This window comes from Diadema setosum, chromosome 2 (assembly GCF_964275005.1).
Source record: "Diadema setosum chromosome 2, eeDiaSeto1, whole genome shotgun sequence".
Taxonomy (NCBI): Eukaryota; Metazoa; Echinodermata; class Echinoidea; order Diadematoida; family Diadematidae; genus Diadema; species Diadema setosum.
In genome coordinates this window covers 31,919,484-31,941,065 of record NC_092686.1, presented here as the reverse complement: position 1 = coordinate 31,941,065, position 21,582 = coordinate 31,919,484, and the positions used below count along the sequence as shown (strand labels likewise).

The 21,582-nt window shown below is 39.1% G+C and overlaps 2 protein-coding genes across 2 annotated transcripts; one reads left to right on the top strand and one right to left on the bottom strand.

Moving 5' to 3' along the window:
• The first annotated feature begins 133 nt into the window (after positions 1-133).
• Positions 134-12,980, top strand: LOC140241796 (U3 small nucleolar ribonucleoprotein protein IMP4-like). The gene is made up of 9 exons (XM_072321550.1): positions 134-227; positions 3,046-3,154; positions 3,654-3,737; positions 4,521-4,627; positions 5,699-5,831; positions 6,913-7,067; positions 8,051-8,145; positions 9,114-9,187; positions 12,540-12,980. The coding sequence occupies exons 1-9, from the start codon at positions 225-227 to the stop codon at positions 12,653-12,655; spliced, it is 876 nt and encodes a 291-aa protein (XP_072177651.1). The 5' UTR covers positions 134-224; the 3' UTR covers positions 12,656-12,980.
• A 5,601-nt stretch (positions 12,981-18,581) lies between these two features.
• On the bottom strand, positions 18,582-20,658 carry LOC140241784 (uncharacterized). Its single transcript, XM_072321539.1, has 2 exons — positions 19,546-20,658; positions 18,582-18,911 (listed from the first exon to the last, which is right to left on the bottom strand). The coding sequence occupies exons 1-2, from the start codon at positions 20,656-20,658 to the stop codon at positions 18,582-18,584; spliced, it is 1,443 nt and encodes a 480-aa protein (XP_072177640.1).
• Positions 20,659-21,582: the final 924 nt, after the last annotated feature.

Genomic DNA, 21,582 nt, shown 5'->3' with positions numbered 1-21,582 from the left:
ATTGGCTAGAATGATGATTTTGTCGGGAAACTGACCAATTGCAAAGCCTAGCTAAAACTTGCCAACTTAAGCGAGGTCCATGCACAGAACTCTTAAGAGTTCTGTGGGTCCATGTGCGGCAAGTAAACTCATGTAGGAAGCGAAGTCGTATTTGTTTTTGTCGTATTGTTTTTTTGTGCTTATAATCTGCCATCACTTACATACTTCAGGACAATTTTTCGGAAATGGTGAGAATTGATTAACTGATGTCTCCAAGTTCCTCTTTCAACATGATTAATGCTGAATTATGTGCATGTTGATGTTGAGGCCGGTTGGAGCTGCGCTGCAGCACGAGTGTCTCCTATCCCTATCACCATGCATGTTAATCTATGTTGGTAGGAGAACGAGAGGGACGAGAGAGAGCGAGTGTGTTTGCGTCGTTTGTGTGCGGGTATCCGTATGTGCATGTGACATGACATGCACACAAGCTTCCACCAGGCACTACCTAGGCTGACTACCATGACTACAAGTAAACTACAAGATGTATAAAGTTTATCCTCTATGACTCTAATCTTATTAAGATTTCTAATTTACGTTTTCTGGAAGTCACGTCAGCTCAGTGGAATTTCTCAGAATGTTCGATGTTAACTTGTAAATTAGTTGTATGATAGGTCTATGTCATGTGTAATTTTAAAACATGGGACCCACCGCTAGGCCCCGGCGTGGGGCGCTGTAACTAGTTGTATTGTAGTAACACTAATGCACTTGTCAATGTAATGACTCGCCCCACTACCCCCGGACATGGGTGCGTCATTTCCTCGTTTGGTCCGTCAAATTTGTGACCCAGGTGTGCGTCATTTTACCAGCTATGTCCGTCAAATTTTTGACCATGGGGTCCGTCAAAATCCCATCATTGTCGGTCAAATTTTTGACCGAGGGGTGCGTCATGGTACGTCACTTGGTTATGGAAAATAACATGCATTATTCTGAACTGAGGGGTGCGTCGCGCGTCATGGTACGTCACTTGGCTATGGAAAACTGCACGCATTTTTGCACGCTACCAGTATATACACACGTACTGCGAGTGAGCGCTTTCCCGCAGCAAGTGAAAATCAAAGTCGGGAAGCGTTTTGGAATAAGAGGAAAAAATGCTTGCCTGAATCTGGCAAGCAAATAATTCAAAAGCCACCCTTTCTCCTCACATTTTCCCTCCAACAAACCTATGAAATCATGCATACTCAATCTCAAACCAGACGGACTGTTTAGCGATGTAACGATTTCAACCTTAGTACTAATGTCGAACACTTACTTGCAGCCCTAGTGCCTATTTGCTATTGCATATTGCGATGCAACACCAACACTCATTGCTATCGAAGAAAGTTCGTTTATATTCCAATACAATGTGCGTCTAAATAATGTTCTGTGGTGACAAATGCGAATTTTTGACAGTAAAAGAAGCGGCAGCAGAAGAAACTGCCTGCTGCATGCCATTTTCTGCTCACAGGAATGCCGTTGCGTGGTGTGTACCTGCAGCGCAGCGCAGTCGGTGTAGCAGGTAAGTCGAGTGTGGTGCGTGACTCGCTAACGCTGTGCAATTTGCAAGTGAGCAGCGTAAACTACATCGTCCATGTGTTGCATTCAACCGGACTAGCAATGGCCGCGCACATACAGCGCATCTGCACACAAGTCATGTATGGATTGCATGCACAGAATACATACGGAATATCGTAGCAGCAGAGTGATGTACGGTGAATGACGGGACGGTGCTTACAGGGCCAGGGTAAGGGAAACTTGCCAAAACTTTTACAAATTATGTTTACGAACCAAAAGAAAATGAAATTGCTTGAATAAAACGTATGCAAAAATTGTTTCAGTATTTACGGGGGTGCGTCAAATGTACCCAGGATGTCCATCAAAAAAGTGACCGAGGTGTGCGTCACTTTCAGGGTTTTGTCCATCAAAGAAGTGACTGTGGTGTGCGTCAAAAACCCTGTGTGGTCAGTCAAAAAATGACCATGACGCACCCATGTCCGGGGGTAGTGGGGTGCGTCATTACATTGACAAGTGCAGAAACAGCCGACTCGGTACGGGTTGGGGTCGCTGGTGGTGCGGTCAGGGACTGCATGCTCGAGCTCCCACGTGCTATTGCTGGGAAAGAACAGGGGGAATGCTGCTGCTAATATTAGTTAGGGGTCTGATATTTGCCGTTTGCAGCACCAGGGGCAGAATTCACAATGCCTTTTGTCATGGTCATGTTCGTACTCTTTAATAGTCTCTGACTCTTAAGTCTTTACGTTGTCAACTTATGCCACATCATCATCATCAATCCCTCCAACAAGCTTAACCTTAATCCTTAGACTCAGGAGTGCATGCATGCAGCACAATGTCATGAGATAATTTACTTTGAATATGCTAAAGCAAAAGTGCCAAAGTTAGACCTCCCATGCCAAAATTTGACCACACGCAAACGTATAGGTTTAACATGTAGCAGGCGGTTGAATTTTGGATGCCGTTATGATCGAATCATGGGCGGCTTGCTTTATAGGGAGTATGAAACTGCATTTGTATTGAGATTCTGTTGTCAGTGATTGTGGTAGGTAGTAAAATTTATTTCTAATGGCAGGAGTGGTTATTTCTGTGAAGGACAAACTTCACTGAGCTGGTTATTTAGGTCAAAATCAGAGCAAAACATATGTCTTCTTCTACATACTTGCTAACATGTTCTCATTTGAGAAAGCGGTAAAATCCCGGCTGCTTCTTTATGATTACATCAGTCAGTGTTTTCCTTTGATTATGGCTTGGCAAATCTGTGTGTGCTTGACTGTCTAGAGACAGTATAAAATCTATCCTAGTGCAATGTGTCAAAAATGTAAAGGAGGTAATGATATCTCACAGGTATCTCAAGGTGTATAAACCATGTATCTCTCTCAGTACTGTTGGCAACTTGTATTAAGAATTATTGCAAATTGCTGAAAAGTCAAGAGAATTCATTGAATATTATTGGAAAGAAATGCATGTGAAATAATGTAATGCCCATTGCATTTTGTGTTTTTCTCCCCTGATCAGTTGAGGAGACAGGCTCGGCAGAGGAGAGAGTACCTCTACAGGAAATCTCTGGAAGAGCAGGAACGTATCATCAGGGAGCGAAAGAGAAAGCTGAAAGAGGCTCTTGATGGTAGGCTACCAGTAGGAGGGGTGATAGGCTGCTTGAATGCTCTGCATATTAAAATTGATTGAAAATGCATTTTCCTTTTTTGTTTTTATTTTTCAAATCAGATCTCAAATAATATTTCTGAGATTGGGGGGAAAAGTTACCTTTAGAGTTTCAGATTCATACTTTGATTACACCATTGAAGGTGTAACATACTCCTGAAGGTCAATGACGACAACAAAGCCAAATATATGTCTAATACCCAAATTGGGCCATTGCAAAACTGAAAGAAAAAATAATGATTTGTTAAAGGTAACTTTGCCTGTGATGGTAATCCTGTAATGAAGTAGGGTCTCCATCACATATCATTTTTGCTTTCAGTCTGAGTGATGTGAAAATTTCTGTAGCTGAAAGTGAAGCAGTGTGTAAATCTTAATCCACTAAAAGACGAGCGACTGGTATGATTATAAATTTTGAACCATTTTATGTGCTTGAAACATATGTTCTCTTTTGCCTATCACAGAAAACAAGAGAATCCCAACAGAGCTGCAGAAAGATGCCCTCACTCTGCAGAAGACACTAGCCTTTGATGATGAGGGAGGCGAAGGTAAATCAGTGTGCACTAATTGACAGTGATCAAAGAAGTGATAGTTATTATGCTGTACTGTGTGGAGGAATAGTCTTATGCTGACACATTTTGGAAGAAACGTATTCCTCCAACAGTGTGAGTATCTAGTCATTTGGAGCTGTCATTTTGTCCTCAAAAGCAAATCACACAGGGATGTACTTTGGGTTGAAAGTTATATACAATAAAAGAAATAAAAAAAAAATGATTCTCTCTACTCAAAGGCTATTCAAACCTTGTAGAAAGTGAAGTCAGATTGATCTGTGCTCCTAATAATTACTAGTGAAATTGACGCTGTTTGTCATCTTGATTAGCTATCTTCTGAGGCTCAGTATTATTTTCATGTAACTCACTAAAAGAGTGACTACCAGGTACCGTACATTCTTTGAGTCCTCTTCCGTTTTTGTTTGTTTGTTTGTTTGTTAGTCTTTATAAGAAATGCATGTTGGTGGTTTTGCATGGTCAGTATTTTCCTTCTGCATGAAGACTCGGGGAATAAATCTTACACTCCCAAATCCAGTACTCTGTGTAAAGAAGTGAAAGGTGCCCTATTCATAGGTGATATAGTTATTGATGAATCATATTAGATCATTGTTAATGTTATGTGCTGTAATGATGAGGGCCATTCATGTAGCTCTTTGCCGACAGAGATTACCACCACAGGCCTCTTTGGTAGTGTTAAAATGGTCCAAATATCTGAAGGTTTTAGTAGTAATTTCTCCATTTCTTTAAATGTGTTTATCATGTGAATGTTTTCATTTCCAGAACTGAACCATATTGATGATGAGTACAGATGGGCGGGTGTGCAGGATCCAAAGATTATGCTGACGACATCCAGAGATCCAAGCTCAAAGCTCAAGCAGTTTGCCAAGGTAAAAGAAGCAATAAAATCTTGGTATTAGCAGAGGTTGAAGTTAGTGTAGAGGTGTCGTGGCTGAGTGGACAAGAGCACTCGTCTCTGAATGACATGGGCATGGTACGGTTCATGGGTTCGAGCCCATGCCAAGCCCAACACGTTTGCCCTTCAGTAAGGCACTTTGTCCACATTGCTGCTCTCCACCCAGGAGTATAAATGGGTACCCAGTAGGATGAGAAAGCTTATGTTAGCTGATCAGCATGTGCGCGCCTGTAAAATGGCTGCGACTGAGTGGAATGCTCCCCAGGGAGTGGAGAGTGAGCACTGTTAGTGCTGGTAGGAAATAATGTATCCAGTGACTGGGGTAACAATAGTCTGTAAAGTGCATTGAGATACTTTAACAAATGTGAAATGCGCTGTATAAAAACTGGCTATCATCATTATTATTAACAATTATTTTAAATGCAGGCAGCATAGATTGTACTTCCTCTTCATGAATGTTATCCTCTTCTTCTCTCTCCCTCTCTCTCTCTCTCTCTCTATACCTCTCTCTCTACCTCAATTGTTGTCATGCCGTTGTTTCATATTCACACATTTTCATGTTGACACACTTATGCAGGCTGTACATCATACCATTTGTCTCATGTATTAATCTTTATTGCAAAGACAATGTAACTGAAGCAAAATTGCACATAGAATATTTTTGTCATAATCTTATGACATTACAGGTTTGTATATTTTTATGTGTAAGGTATGACAAGTGTAATTCAGCTGTGTATCCAATAATGCTGCATTTTGGAGAGCAGTATATTACAAGACGTTAGTATGTTTTGTCCATCCTGTTACACCTCATGCCCAAAAGCTTTTACTTGTCATTGAGGATATCCCTATGTCTATTATATCATAGTTCTGTACTTTTTGTAATATTACGGTTCAGAAGAAATAGTGGTTCTTTTTTTTTTACCACATTTTGTTCTGTATTTTATGATTTTATTTTGTTTTGTTTGTTTGTTTGTTTGCTTAAAGCACTGATTCACTTGCTACATGATAAAAAAGTTTTTCTCTCTGTTTTCTTTACACTCATTAGGAACTGAAGCTGATCTTTCCCAACGCTCAGAGATTGAATCGTGGTAACTATGAGATCTCGCAGCTGGTGCAAGCCTGCAGAGCCAACGAAGTGACAGACCTCATTATGGTACATGAACACAGAGGAGTGCCAGGTATAGGATCTGTTCTCACTGCCACATTATTCTTCTTGCTTTTTTTTTTTTTTTTTTTTTTTTTTAGAATTTGGCATTAGCAAACAGTCCAAGTTTGAAGAAAACAACTTGTTATTCTTTTTTATTTTGCCAAAGCTACAGATTGATACGAGAAATGAAATAGTGACATTGATTTTTCAGAAATGACATACAAACTGTACAAACTAAGTGTCATCACATAAAAGTCCAAACTTTATTTTTTGAATGCAAGATACATCTTCGAGAGACTCACAGAGAGTTGTTTGCTACACAAGTATGCAAAATATTTTATTGTGATTCAAACACACACACATACATACAAAATACTTGTGGCCCATAAATGTATTTTCTGAGAAATTTGGGAAAATTTCGTTGAAAATCTGTATTAAACTAGGCTTCACCTTTTCAAAGTATATGTTGGACTCAACATGTGACTAACCTTATTTCCTGTTCCAATGGAGAGAGGGATTCATGTCATAGACAAGGATTGAATAATCAATGGAGTATGGACAGTGTATCTCCACAGCTAATGCAGTTCTAGAGATGATTTAAAAGATAATATATTTGTCACCGAGCTGGCTATGTTGCACATTCCTGTGATGATGTCAGAACTTTGAAACATCAGTCAGTGCATGTACATGAATTCTCTGCCAAGAGAGAAAGTGTGCCAGAAACATCAGTCAGTGCATGTACATGAATTCTCTGCCAAGAGAGAAAGTGTGCCATGTGAACTGATTATGATGTAATCATGTATCACATAAACAGGAAAGACTCCACTCTGTCTTCACCATTTTTTTTTTTGGTTTGTTTTATTCAATTGGGTAATTTAATACCAATCATCTTTTCAGTGAGACATCTATTCAAGCATTTCTGTCCATTTCATCTCTGTAATCACAACCATGTAAATCTTTCTACAATTTTTTTTGTTATGTATTTGATCGATCAAATTTCTAAAAAAAATCTAACAATGTGTTCTTCATATTTTTGCTCATTAAGTATTTCATTAACTTATGTATTTATGTTATCGATTATCTATGCCATATTTATCTCTCTTTGTTTTCAGATGCATTACAAATATGCCATCTTCCTTACGGACCCACCGCCTACTTCACCCTCTTCAACCCAATCCTCCGGCATGACATTCCCAAGATAGGAACGATGTCCGAGGCATACCCTCATCTGATCTTCCACAATTTTAAGTCCAGATTAGGTGAAAGGGTGAGTCTCTGTTCTCAGAATTTCATGTAGAGAGAAAAAGATCTTTGAAAGGACTGTTGTTTTGAGGAAGGAGACCCGAGACAGTGGAGGGGGAAGAAGGGAAGCCATACTGTAAAAGTGGAAATTTTCGCGCATTTCGCGCAACCAGAAACTAGTGTGAAAATAAAAGCACACAAATATTTTGCTTGCCATAAGTTCCTGTGCATGATGTCTTGATTTCGCGGAATTAAAAACTCGCGAAACTCTTCTTACCCGGCCAAGCGTGAAAATTAGTCGTGCGAAAATATCCTCCTATACAGTATAGAGAGCGTGTAAGGAAGGCAGATGATGAGAGTCGAAGGGCAGCTCTGAGCTGGAAGATGCGATTGCACCAAGGGAGATGGGAGAATAGGAGACCGGGAGAGTTGTAAGGTTACTACTGTCACTGTCAATGCTTTTAAGGCCACTGTTAAGGAAATGTCTGAGTTACTACATTCGATGCATATGCAGTGGTGGATCCAGAGGGGAGCACACGGGGTGCCCCCCCCCCCCCCCTTTATGGAATCCTTGGATTTGCCCCTGCATATGTGTAGGTCAGTTGTATCACAAAATATCTTACCATATAAATTTTACAATAAAGCCTAAAATATAAGAATATATCACTATTTTTCTCAATTAACCATCACTGTAGACTGTTTATTCTAGAAAGAATTTTGATAGAATTATTGTTCACTTATTGTGTATTCAACAATACTTAACATTGACTGTACTGATCAACATTTATACATTGGTTGTTTCTATCCCTAACTCACATTTCACAACTACTTTGAAGCACTGAAGTGGGGTTTTTGTTTCATCTGCAAATGGTAAAAAGTGCCTTTGAGGACTGCATACACGTGGTATTACCACAAACTTCTCTTTCTCATCAACATCACCATGCGATCATCCAAACAGCACAGGAAAAATTTATCTTAAGGTGTTTTTTTTCCCTATCTTTTTGAAAGGTGCAAAACATTCTGAAGTATCTATTCCCAGTTCCCAAGGAGGACAGCAAGAGGGTCATCACATTTGCCAATGAGGATGATGTCATATCCTTCAGGTAAGTCTTGGGGGAGCCTGCTCCATTTGTTGACTGCCTGTGGCTGGCTTGTTATTTTAAATCAAATATTTCTGTATGAAATAGCCGAAGTTGAGATGTTCTCATTGTCATTCTAATAGTTTCTGTGTGTATTTCATAAGTGCGTGAGATGTTTGAGATGATACAATTTCTCTCCATCTTTCAGTGAAAGACCTTCAGAAAAAAAATTCTGCCAGGATATATTAAGTCCTGTACATAGTAATTTCTTTCCCCTATCCAACTCATGGTGTATTTGATCATAAGAAGTTTGTGTTTAGAAGACATGGAATGAGTAGTATTTATTCCTGGAGGGAAAAATGTCGGGATTGTTATTTTTCTTGTGTAACATCTGTCTCAATTAAATTTTATTTCAGTTGTTACTAATTACCCCGGGCAGGAAATGTCTGATAATACTAGTCTGTCCACACTTAATCATACCAAGTCATCATATATTTTGCCAAGTACAATATGTATTGCCAAGTATATATCATTTACCCATCTTGTACCAGGTACTGGCATTATATTAGATTTTATTTTTTTTTTCCCCAAGTGTTCTCTGCAGAGAGGGAGGGGGGGGGGGGGGGGGGAACAGTTCATACATAGTACAATCAAGAACCTAGGGAGAAAAAGAGGAAAACATTTTAAAAAGAGACAACAATTTGGATGCAAATGATTAAGATACCAAAGCAACAACCAAACTGCATTTCAAGTAGTTTGTGTCTTCCATAGTTGCAGTTATGGTCAGTTTCACATCTATGAAATTTACCCCTTTTCATTTCCCCTCATTAGTTGAAATGCAAACCTGTTCTTGTGTGACCATGGCAAAGAAAGTGCGAGCAGTATTTGATTCAGTCAACTATTCACAATGCTTGAATGTATGACGTCAGTGATGTTTGGCTACGGTGATTTTTTGTTTGTTTGTTTTTTTACTTTTTGTTCATGTTTTACAGGCACCACACATACAAAAAGGTGGACCACAAGAACGTTGACCTCACGGAAGTGGGCCCACGATTTGAGATGAAACGTAAGTAGCCCCGTGTTTATTGGTGTGGGAGTTCTGTTATCTTTTCCTAGCACCACCTAGAGTCCTTTGTCCCTAGTAACCAAATCTCCAGACCCATTGTCATGGTTGCTGGGTGATGTTTGCTGTTTGGGTTACCCGATAGCTACTAGTGATGTAGTGCCCAACTTGACATCGTGGCTTCAATTTGCTCCATGTTTGTCTGCTGGTGTGCTGAGATTATTTATCATCCACAACAATGTTTGTCACGCTAAGTTAATTGGAGAGCAATCTAAAACGCACGCTCTTCTTATGTTCAGATTGCAAAACGTGTTTGAAAAACAGCAGCAAACATGATAACTGTCATAAAGTCTGTTTGTTACATATGAAAATAGTCAAACCTTGATTAAATAGAATGCAATTACAATCTGTTTGTTTTATTGTTACATCATCTCTAGAGGATTTTCTGCTCAGTAGCTAAGTGTTTTGTTGTTTGTCATGACAACAGTCTCGAGTAATGACTGTGCATATCTACCAGCATGTGCTCCGTGATGCTGAAAGATTGACTTTACCTCTGTTTAATCATACAATAGCAAGGTGCTGATGCTTCTAGAAGATATCCTAAGAGTAGGGGGAATTATTACAGTCAATCATACAATGAAAAAAAAAAACAACAACTTGAATACCAAGTTGTCAGAACTATTCCTCTGTGCTTTCTTTTATCATATGGAAATTCAGTTTTCCATAAATTCAGACTTCATGGTTTTTTTTAGCTCTTTTTATTTGTGGGCACTCACATCCCAGGGCTCCATTTCATAAAAAGTTGTTATGATAGCAACTCTTGCTGAAATGGCAATTGTCATGGTAACAACAAGAATCCAGCTTCCTGATTGGCTGTTGCCATGGGAAGTTCCTATTCCAGCAAGAGTTGTAAGTAAGATTTGTTGTAACAGGGTTGTCTTGTAAAATTACATTAATCATGTAATACAAGAACAGGAAATAATGTTTCATGATCACATGACCTTGATATCATTTCTGAGAAATTCCTTTGATGTTTGGAATGTCTGTAAATGCGCATTTTTCCTATGATTCAGCTCAAGACACAACAGTCGCTATTTCACCACTAAAGCAAAACAGAAAACAAGACAGAGGATGTCAAAATGTTTTGAAATAAGAGTGTCAACCTTTTTTTTTTTTTTTTTGAGGGGGGAGGGGGAGAAGGGTAGATCTTTCATGTACAAAGCAAGTGAGAAGTGCATTATGTCACATGAGCAGTGCAACAATTGTTTACAGACTTGAATTGACAGCTGTGTTACTTAAAATGAAAGTGTCTTTGTGTTCTCTAAATTTGCTTTGAGATTCCTGCACAAATATTCCGCTGTGTTTAGATAAATATACTGTTTTGATATCAATCATGGAAAAACAGGCTTGAAAAAATGGAGAGAAAAAAAAAAGGTCCTCCACTCGTGCATTCCAGAAGATGGGAACAGTTAGTAGGGGATAGGGGAGGAATTATACTCACCATTTGTCTTGTGGTTGTTATTTGCCCAGTATGGAAGTATCAGCAGTTACAGTATTTCAGAGTAGCCAATGCAAGTCTTTGGAAGGTACTGTAACCCATAGCAACAGGCCAGCTAATGAGCTTGTGTCATCCTGATGGGTTGTCATTAGGATGTGCTGTGTCTATATATATAGCTGATTGATTATCCACTGGGTTTAATGATTAGCCAGCATTTGGCCCTTAGGAATTTAGCAACATAAACAATAGGTGTTCTGAGCTCTCTTGGAAGAATAATTAATTTTTGGCTTCATCGCTGGTATGAGCCTTATGACAAGGTGGCAAAAATTGATCTTTATGAATTTATGGTCTAGCTCAAGAGCATAAAGCAAAATAATGGCTTTGTAAATCATTCAGTTCATATTTCTAAACTTGACCTTTTGTGTAATCAGTTGTAATTTAAGCCTTTAAATGCGCATGGGGTATGATGTAAAAATTATATTCTACAGCGTTTAAAAGCGTGCAATTTCATGTGGTGTTAATATTCATATTATTTTCACTAAAATTGTTATTGTTATTAATATTCTGAATTATGCTCGTTTATATAATTAACATTGTTTGGTCATTATCATTAGCCCTAATCCCACCGGGTTTTTTGAGGGACTTAAAACCATCGGGGGGGAGGCCTTTTCGGCCCCCCTTCAGATATCGGACGTGGATCGCGCGATCCTTGCGAAAATTTGTTAATTTATGCTAATTTATGCATTTTTTTTCTTTTTTGCCTATAAATAGAAAAATAAATCTCCAAGACTTCTAATTTTTGGTGAACATATTCTTTTCAATATCCTCAACAATAATATTAAGCAAAAATTCGGCTGCATAATTATTTCTTATGTAGTTTATTGTTTATTGAATTTCTTATGTATTTCCTTGTTTTGTACTTTTTGTTTTTATTGTGTTTTTTGTCAAAATTTGTCGCAGAATCTTTTTAAAGCAGAATCAGGTTAAAATAAATCATTATCAGCCATTGAAAGTAAAAATATTTATTTTTATATGAATTAATTGCAAAAACACAATTTACATTGGATTTGTACACAAAATCATGTTTTTGAGCAATTTTTGGGCAACAAATTTTTTTCAAAGGGGCATAGCTTCTAAACGGTATGTCCGGGAGTGACAAATTTGGCCTCAAAAGTTGCGCGATACTTGAAAGAAAAAAGTAATAAATTGTCGCGGCAAGAGCATCACGCGTTGCGGAATAATCACGCGAAACGTCGAGGGAGGCCAAAATGCCCCCCCCCCCCCCCCCCCCCCCCCCCCCCGGTGGGAATAGGGTTAATACAACCACTAATGCAACTTCTTTTACTACTATTACTAACATTGCAGTTGTAGTATTTGTAGGAAACCTAATATAATTGTTCCAGTTTACGTATCTAAAAGCTTTTGGCATATCTAACTTCAAATGGCATTTGGAGCCAGGGGTGTAATATTGTGACATGTACCTCAGTTATGGATCCATCAATCATGCATCATGTCAAATTATGTGGGAAACCCTGAGCAGTGCAGCGTTCATCTCTTAATATTGTCCAGTGTGCATATTGTGAGGTACAATTAAATTAGCCATGATCTGTTTGTCTCTGTCATATACTGTATAATGGCAATGGAAAGCATGCTTTATTTGTTAATTGGATATCATCTCATTTTCCATTTGATATCAGTATCTGGTATTCAAAAGAGAGCTCCTGTGCAAACAAAGGTTTCCATCAGTTTTGCTGTTCATCTCATGAAGACTAAAATAACCATTCTAGTTGAATGCACACTCTTTGTTCATATGACTAACCAATCATCTCCCTTCGATCATTGCACCTACCCATACAGTGTATGAAATTCGACTCGGCACAATAGACCAGGCCGACACGGCTGAAGTGGAGTGGGTGTCACGGCCGTACATGAACACCGCCAAGAAGCGTAAGCATCTCAGCAACAATGACTGATGGGTTTGCCCTGCTCTTGTTGTGGTATGAGAGTTACACAAGGCATCCGTCAAGGCTCGTCACCGTGGCAACTCAGGGGAGCATCCTGTTTCAGGGGGCAGCAGTGAGAGGGAATGTCAAATGAATGCTTAGCGATCCAGATGAACAGGTCATCTCTGCTTCTGTTACCATTGCCATGGTATCACTGAGCTCAACACGAAGTGGGGTGTTCCATTCTTGGAAAAAAAAATGAAAATCCCTCAAGACAAAGTGAAGACTTTATGTCTCAGGAGCAAAAGTTTATTTTTTTTATTTTTTATTTTTTTACTGCAGCAACAGCAATTGAACGAGCCGATCCAATGTCAACTGAATGATTTTTTTTTTTTTTTTTTTTTTGGGGGGGGGGGGGGAAGGGAATTTTGTTGAAGTTTTACATGGTAGAGACTTTGGTACCTTTTGTCACATGTGTTTGAGGATTTCAAAAAGTGCATAATTTCAGGCAAAATCAGCCTTCACGATCATTGAAAATACATGATAAATAGTGATAAACTCGATGATGAGAAAATGTATACAGTAATTATTGTCTCTGTGTTAAGGTGCACAATGCTGTCCAGGTCCTTTTCAGTTATTAGTACCACGGTAATCAAATCGTTGTGATTCAAAGTTAACTGACACAACTTAACAACTCATTTTGCTACATTTGTGTTGAGGATGGCATATTTTTTGGTGGAATCATGTTATCTTGAGTGTCAATCCTAGATTGGTGGGATGAGCAACTATTTCTAGTGAAACTATTCCTGTTGGCAGAACATTGCCTTTTTTTTTCAATTACAAACCCAAACGCACAACTGAAGGGAATGAATATTTTGCTTTAAGATTTTATTGCAATTGAAGGTCACGCTGTGTAAATATCTTGGCTCTTTTTTTTTTTTTTGGGGGGGGGGAGGGGGGTTAAAATGTTGCTGACATGCTCCCCTTTAGTAATTGCGCAAGTGGCATACTACGACAGTCAAGAGCGCCATCATTCAGCCAAAGAAGATTCATATAGCATGATGATGTGCAGACGATATAACACAAAGAAGTTATTCTTGTGGGAAGACCATACACGGTATAACACAAACAAGTCATTCCTTTGTTTCCTTGTTTCATTGTGCTTCTCTTTGCTTAGTCCCATTAATGTTAGCTGAAGTATAGCTGTGGAATTTTAACATTGCTCTTTTTCACATCCTACACATCCCATTATGACATTTTGTGAAATTCTCCTCAAGTGTGTTGCTTTCAGATAAAGAAAAAAAAAGTTCATGTCAAGTATCAATAGCTTATACAGTATAAGCTGTTATTTTCGTGAATGAGGAGGTCACATTTTCTCGAGATGTTGTTTTCGTGAATTGATCGCGCGTGCATATGGATCTTACTATCTTGTGAAATTCTTGAATTTTGAATTCAAGGACCTTCCCACACCCCACTTATATATTTACAGTGATGGTATAGTTTTTGTTGAGACCTGGCTTCAGGTTTCTAACTTTGTGGGTGATATAATGAGACACCTCTTATGAAATATGAAAGAGCATGTAATTCCAAGAGGAATTCAATGTTTATTTGATGAAAATTGGTTTTGAAATGGCTGAAATATCCAAACAAAAGGGCCCACCTTTGACTAGGATTGCTATTGCACTTTGTTTTTGGATATCTCAGCCATTTCAAAACTGATTTTCATCAAATAAACTTTGAATTCCTCTTAGAATGGTATGCTCTATGACATTTCGAAAGTGGTTTCTTAGTACCTCGAGAAAAGTTAGAACCTGAATTCCCATCTCAGCCAATACTATACCATCACTTTCAAAAAAAAATATATTTTTTTTTTCACTTGTTACTTTTTTCACTCTTTTTTAAAGTCTATGCGAACATAGAGTTTCTCTTAAAAAAAAAAAACTGATCGCCATGACAACGAGAGGACAAATGAAGAGGCAGAGACTGACGGGAGGAGATTTTATTTTGTACAGTGATAAGGTATTTAATATGAAATAAACTCTATGGAAGATCATGTACATAATGTGCATAGAACTAACAGGCATGTGCTTCTCTCCCATGCATTACTTTGTGTCCAAGGCAGTGAACTTGTGTATAGTTGTGTGTGTGTGTGTGTGTGTGTGTGTGTGTGTGGGTGCGGGTGTGTGTGTGTGTGTGTGTGTGTGTGTGTGTGTGTGTGTGTGTGTGCGTTGTGTGGGTTCAGATGTCATCGGTTTTTGAAACATGGGCGTAATATGCATTTGCTCAGCCACTGGTGCACATTCATACTATTTCTGATCACAAAACATAAAACATCTGTAATCAGATACATGTACACACATTGTGAGAGGTATTCAGAGCTAATAGTAACAGAATAACAAATACAACGCATATAGAAAGATTCCTATCCCTTTTTTGTGATTCTTCTTAAATGCAGCCTGCCATTTCTTGAACATGTATGTGTAGTCAAATTTTGTCCATCAAAAGTATGTATCCAGACACACAAATTTACCAGAATCAGTGTTTACATAATCACTCAATTTCATTTCATGTGTACTGTGTATACATCAAGTAAAGTCATACTGTATGCACAAAGTTGTGAATGTCATCAACTCCTTGGATATTTTGCTGTCAAACATAAACTGGTATGGAGAAAAGAAGACGTACTAATAAAGATTGAAACGATTGCCATCACATTCTCTCTAAGACATGCAATCACAAGGAATAAAAGAGAATACAATATAAAAATTACAAAAGTCACAACTTAATAGACTTCATCAAATTTACAACAACAAAAAAATACCACACATAACTGCGATACAAATACTTGTAAAAGATCACTGGAGTAGATATTAATTATTGGAATGTTCAGATTTAGAGGACATAGCAAGGACATGATACATGATGCAATGAAATCGAAAGTAATGTTGATTGGAATCGCCCAGTCTGTTAGTCATGGGCACGACAGTGCTTCTCTCATGCCCCCGATTTTAGAGGAGGAAAGAAAAAAGTAGATAAGATGAGAAAATAAATTACACATTTAAATAAATTTGCACGTGACTAGCAACCTCGCGGCCACATGCAATTGCAAAGGACCAGACATAATTGATTTCTCGTTTTACAGAGCCCCTAATCAAAAATAAAAAATAATAAAAAAAATTACTAAACCAAAGCATGCTTTCTTGTACACTTCATCAATGTCATGATGTACCAGAGAAAGTTGGCTGCTAGGACAGTTCATGTGTAATTACAAATCCGGATTAAAAATGATCAGATAATAAATAGTTCTTTGAGATTGTGTAAAACCTATACTAGTATCTGTTTTTACAGATTTTTCATAACGGACGGCTAGCCTCACTTCTTTTCATTTTTTTTTTCGGGTGAATTTCTAAATAGAATTCACTGTCCATGAGTTTGTGTGCAGCATGATACAGTTGTATGCCAAAAAGAAAATCCACTGAGCAAAAGTGGAAAATCCCGTTTGCATGTCGGAAACTCGTGGCAGATAATTGAACAAACTGTAATAAATTAAGACAGACACACACGATGAATTACTAGAAAATTAATTACGTACAGATTGCAGAGTACGAACCAGACAGTTACGTAAACAAGTACAAATATCGTGTGTGTTCTCTTCGACTATGGACGATAAATACAATTTGAGTTTTCATACGTTGTACAGTACAGTGTAATCCATATAACACTTGAAACTCAAGAATCATTTTTATTTATTTATCTATCTATTTTATTATCCGATCTATTACAGTACTTTTTACATCAGATCAACATTACTTCCTTTGCTCGAACAAAAATATATATTTTTGGCAAGTCAGTAGTCATTTGCGATGGAATCGAGGAAAAAATACTAGCTGCGTCAAGAAAAGTAACCTAACATTGTTCGGAGGCATCTTACTAATGACAAGTGAATGTTTAATGAAACATTTGATCATGTAATGTATACTGACGTTTGGTTCTGAAATCATTATTTGAGTGGTACATGTATTAGAAGCAAAGTGGAAGGAGCGGAAGAGAGAAAGGTGGAAAACCCGAGGGATACAAATGGAAAGAGAGGAAAGCGTCGGAGAATGTCAGAAAGAATAGCATATCAAGGACGGACAATCAACAAAGAAGTGGTTGAACAAATCATATACAGTAACTTGTTCAATCGCTGAGGAGGATTGTTACCCACTGTACTTTAAACTTAAACGGTATCAAAAGAAAACTCGTAACAAAACTGAGATGCATCAATGCACATACAAAAAGTATAATGCCCCTTGATTTAAAATGAAAATAGAACAAGTAGTAGCTGCGTCTGCGTGATCGCATTGCTTCACCATACCCTTGTAAAGCAAGCCACTCTTTATATTTGAGTAAATGGAAAATACTTTCGCATTGTAACTAATCACGGAACATTTAAATTGATAAATAGGCCCTACATGTACTATATACTTTCTTGTTGCATCCTCCTAAATTTGCCCGAAGTTTGAGCTGTAATTTGACGGCACTAAAGCCTTTGAAACCCTTGTCTTAGCATACGTATCTAGATGGCTTGTCCGCTAAAAATCATAGTGTGGATGCAACAGATACCGTTCTCGTTTTAACGGACCGAAGTCTTTCATTCCTCAGTAGCTTTTCACTACCCATTAACGACTTGCAGTACCCACTTAAAAAAAAAAACAGAACCAAGATAAAACCTTGATTACCCCTCATGACATGTATGATGGGCAAAACTATCGTAAACACATCGCGATATGGAGCTTTACATCCGGCTATGCGTGTGTGGACCAGGGATTTTTCAGTCTGTAAGCTCTGTATTGACATTAGTCTTTATATACACGTATCTATGATATTTACTCGCACTACAGTGTTCATAGAATAAACACGTGCTCATCTATTCTCTTGTATGAATTGCATCACATATATTTCATTCTAACGTCATAATTTCAACAGAACAAAGTCTGTCTCATCTCGCTCGTGACGGCTGTGCTAAATACACGTTTTACAGGATCGACATCCAGAACTACAACGTCCCAGAAAAGCAGGAGACCAATCATTTTAAATACAATGTGTATAAGAACGTCGTATCTCCACTGAGGGAGGGGCAACCTTATTCCACTCTGTATCTCTATTGGTGTCTTTATACATCATCTTCCTCCTAAAGCGATTGATCACACTTCTGACACTGAAATCGTAATAATTATGTTGATGTTCGTAATCTATCATAAAGTAATTGAGACACAAGATCACATATCTTGTCGATCTGCACATATCCTTACCAATGTCATACTTGACAACGTCAGAAATCTCTTGGCATCATTATGATAATATTGATAGGCAAACGATCACGTGTCATAAGTCGTGTACTGAAGTATACACAATAATGTGGAAGAATAATACATTACGGGCACACGTTGGCTGGACGGGTTTATGACGCCATGATTACATGACTAGACAACAACAACAATAAAATACAAATGTCATCTATCAAAATAATGAGTTAACTTAGCAACATTATCAATGTACAGTTTAACATTTACAAGTGTCATAGCTGAGTACTCTACGACAACTAAAAAAAACCATCGTCGGCAAAATTTGCCACAAGATTTACAGCACTGGACACGTCAGAAAAAAAGTGTCTTGTTTTAATAATGCACTTTTAAGATGTGAATACGTCCCTTAAAATACATCATGTATCGCCACAAAATTTTGCACTTTCCACTTCTGATTCCGTCTTGTACAAAGCCCTCTCGGAAAACAACACCTGTCCATATCTAAAGTAGACTGAGCATGTTCCAACAAGAAAATGTCACATCTTGAATAACAATCATCGATAAGTTCTAGTCATCGGGACTTTAACTCGATGTCAATGCGATTTTTTTTTTTTTATGTTTTCCTTTTGAACAGCATGTCTGGTGCACAGTTGAGCTCAAACGCTATCTCACAAAATGACGCATGTCTTGGACTGAGGCGGTGGTGGTTGACTCCTTGTGGCTTTGTCGTTACCGCGCTGCGCGCCGGAAGCTGGTTGCGCACCGCCGTACTCGGTGGTCGGCCCGTTTTTCCCGCTCGCTCGCTGCTCGTGCAGCCTGGCCAGTGTCTCCTCGTCGAGCATGTTCTCGAGGACCTGCACGTCGCCGGTGATGTCGCGGAGCTCCTTCTCCAGCCTCGCCATGCGGGCGTCCTTGGACTGGTCGTCCTTGGCGAAGCGCTTCAGGCGCAGCTGAAGGTCCTTGACGCGCCGCTCACTCTCCTCTTTCTCCTGGAGAACCTGGAAAGATGATGATTAGAAACTAATGCTTACAATTCCGCTGTAATTATAAACTTAATAACAAAGATAATCATATAATATGTACTAGGACTTATTTCATCAACGTAACCTTATCTCATGAGCATAAGTCTTCTAGAGTGCCCTTTACTCTCACTCTCAAGCTACAAGGTATATACTATTTTGTTGTTGTGTTTTGAGGGAAAACGTATGTTCACGGCGATACAGGAATTGAACCGCTGATCTCTTTGGAAAAAAAAAAAACAAAAACACACAACTCTCGTCCCAATACAACAGTTGCCATTCCAGTATTACATTACCGATGAGATACATGCATAAAGTGCTTACTAAAAAAAAAAAAAAAAAAAAGGTTCCACTCATAAATTCAGACATTTACGGTTCAGTGCTATGGACAGAGTGTTAGTTGGAGAGACGCCACAACGCGTTAGCGGGGACTACGTCTACCACGCGAGAGAAAGAAAGGGTCATACCACATCCCACTACCTCATCAAAGATTTGCTTCTTTTTCATCTGACCAAACCAGATTAAGAGTCACTACAATCAATCTATACACTGTCAGTCGATTACTTAAAAAGGTCTAATGAATGGCAGATAATTATAGGGGAAAAAAAGTTACCTCTGCTAGTTTTTCCCTGAGATATTTTTCGGTGTCCTGCTGCTGACTAAGTTCCCTGGCCAAGTACTCTGCTTGCACCTTCATCCCTTCCTTGCGTCCTTCCTTCATCCGGTCGAGCTCATCCTCCACTTCCTTCAGCCTACCTCGGAGCTCCTCGTTCTCCCCTTTCAACTTGTCCATCTCAGACACAACCGCCTCCTCCTGTGCCTTCGCCGCTCCTGGATCAGCAGCGTCCGCTATGTGCGAGGCATCTGCGTTGTCCGCGGTACTTGCAGCTTCCTCGGGGTTGTTGGCAGCAGTGGGTGCGTCCTCAAAGGCGTCCCGCATGTATTCAGCTTCCATTTCTTCCGTCGTAGCTTCCACCGCGGCCTCTTTCTGCTCTTCCGTCGTGGCGGGGACATCAGCTGCGGGTTCCTCCTCACTTTTAGCGTTCGTTTCTTCGACGTCGTCATCTTTTTTCTCTGCTGCTGCTTCGGGAGCAGCATCCTCACTGGATGCTGTCTTCACTTCTTCCGCGGCGCTTTCCCCGGCGGCTAACGCATTTTCGCTTGATTCGTCTTTTTTCTCTTCCTTTTCCTTCACGGTTTCTGCATCACCATCGTCCTTCTCCTCGGCTGTTTTGTTTTCTTGTTCCACTTCTGCTTTTTCAGGCGCCTCAGCGTTCTTTTGTTTTGAGCTCTCTTCCTTGGGATCAGCACTATCGTCCCCCTTCCCCGCTTCGCTCGATTCCGCAGGCTCACTTTCAGTTACTTCCGTCTTGCTCTCCTCGCTCTTGTCACCAGCGTCAGGAGTATCTACGACTTTAGGAGCATCCGCATCATCTGCCTTCGCTCCATTATCCTCCTCTCCCTTCTTCTCGTCGCTTTCATTACCGCCGTCGGTCTTTGTCGCATCCTCAGTGGTCGCACTTTCCGCCTGGACACCATCATCCTTGGCAGTCTCCGACTCGTCCTTCTCGCCACCTTCTGGCTTGCTCGCCTCTTCCCGTGACGGGGTAGTGGGCGTGTCCGGCTTCGTGGCCGTGACCGTCACATGCGGTTGTCCCTCTCCGCCCTCGGGAGACTGAGGGGTGCTGGTCGATGGAACGGACTCATCATCCGCGGCGCCAGACATGACTGCAGTTATTCTGTGATTAAAGAGGAAATGATAGAGAATCAGTCTCGTATATATTGCAAATCGTGTAAGGCACAAAATGATAGCAAAATAGCTGCGTGAAGATCGCCAATGAACATGTCTAAAATGAAGCGCTGAGAATTTCCATCACTGACAACAGCGTGTTTGACTCTCGCACTACTAAGCAGACAAGAAAACCATATGGAACTTAACATGGGATTTGCAACTTGTCTTTAAAAAAAAAAAGAAAAAAAAAGTGCTTCATAAAATAGTTGTTTGTGAGTTGGGTGTATAAATAGGTGGATGAATCCATATTTTCTGACGATGGAAATCGTCAGAAAAATATGGTTTTATCGTGAAGAAATATGGATTCATCCACTTATACACACCAAATTCACACAATAACTATGCAGCAAAAAAGTTTTTTTTTTTTTTCTATATGCAAGTTGCAATCCCATTTGTTTCAAGCGTAGACAAGTTTTGTCGTTTTGATTTTTGATTTGGTGTACAGTATGTGCATGTTTTATTCTGCCCTCTATACCCCTTCTTTTTCCCCATTGTAATGCTTGAATCAATTTTCGTTTTCACCCCCATCTTTTTGTCATACATGTACATGTATATTGCTATATTGCTATATATGCTGTTTAAAATCGATAACATTATCATAAAAGAGTTTCGTTCATACAACTTTTTAAATCTTTTTTTTTTTTTTGGTTCATAAATAATTGTTTGTCTGGTTTATATAGATTGATTCATCCACGCATCTATACACACCAAACTCATATAAACTATGCAGCCAAAAAATAATAATAATAAATAAAAATCGTATATGTTGCAATTCCATGAAGCCTCAGGCGCCAACAAGTTTCTTATGTTTTACTTTCTTTGTTCATATACAGCTTCCTTCGTTTGGTCTCGCTTTGT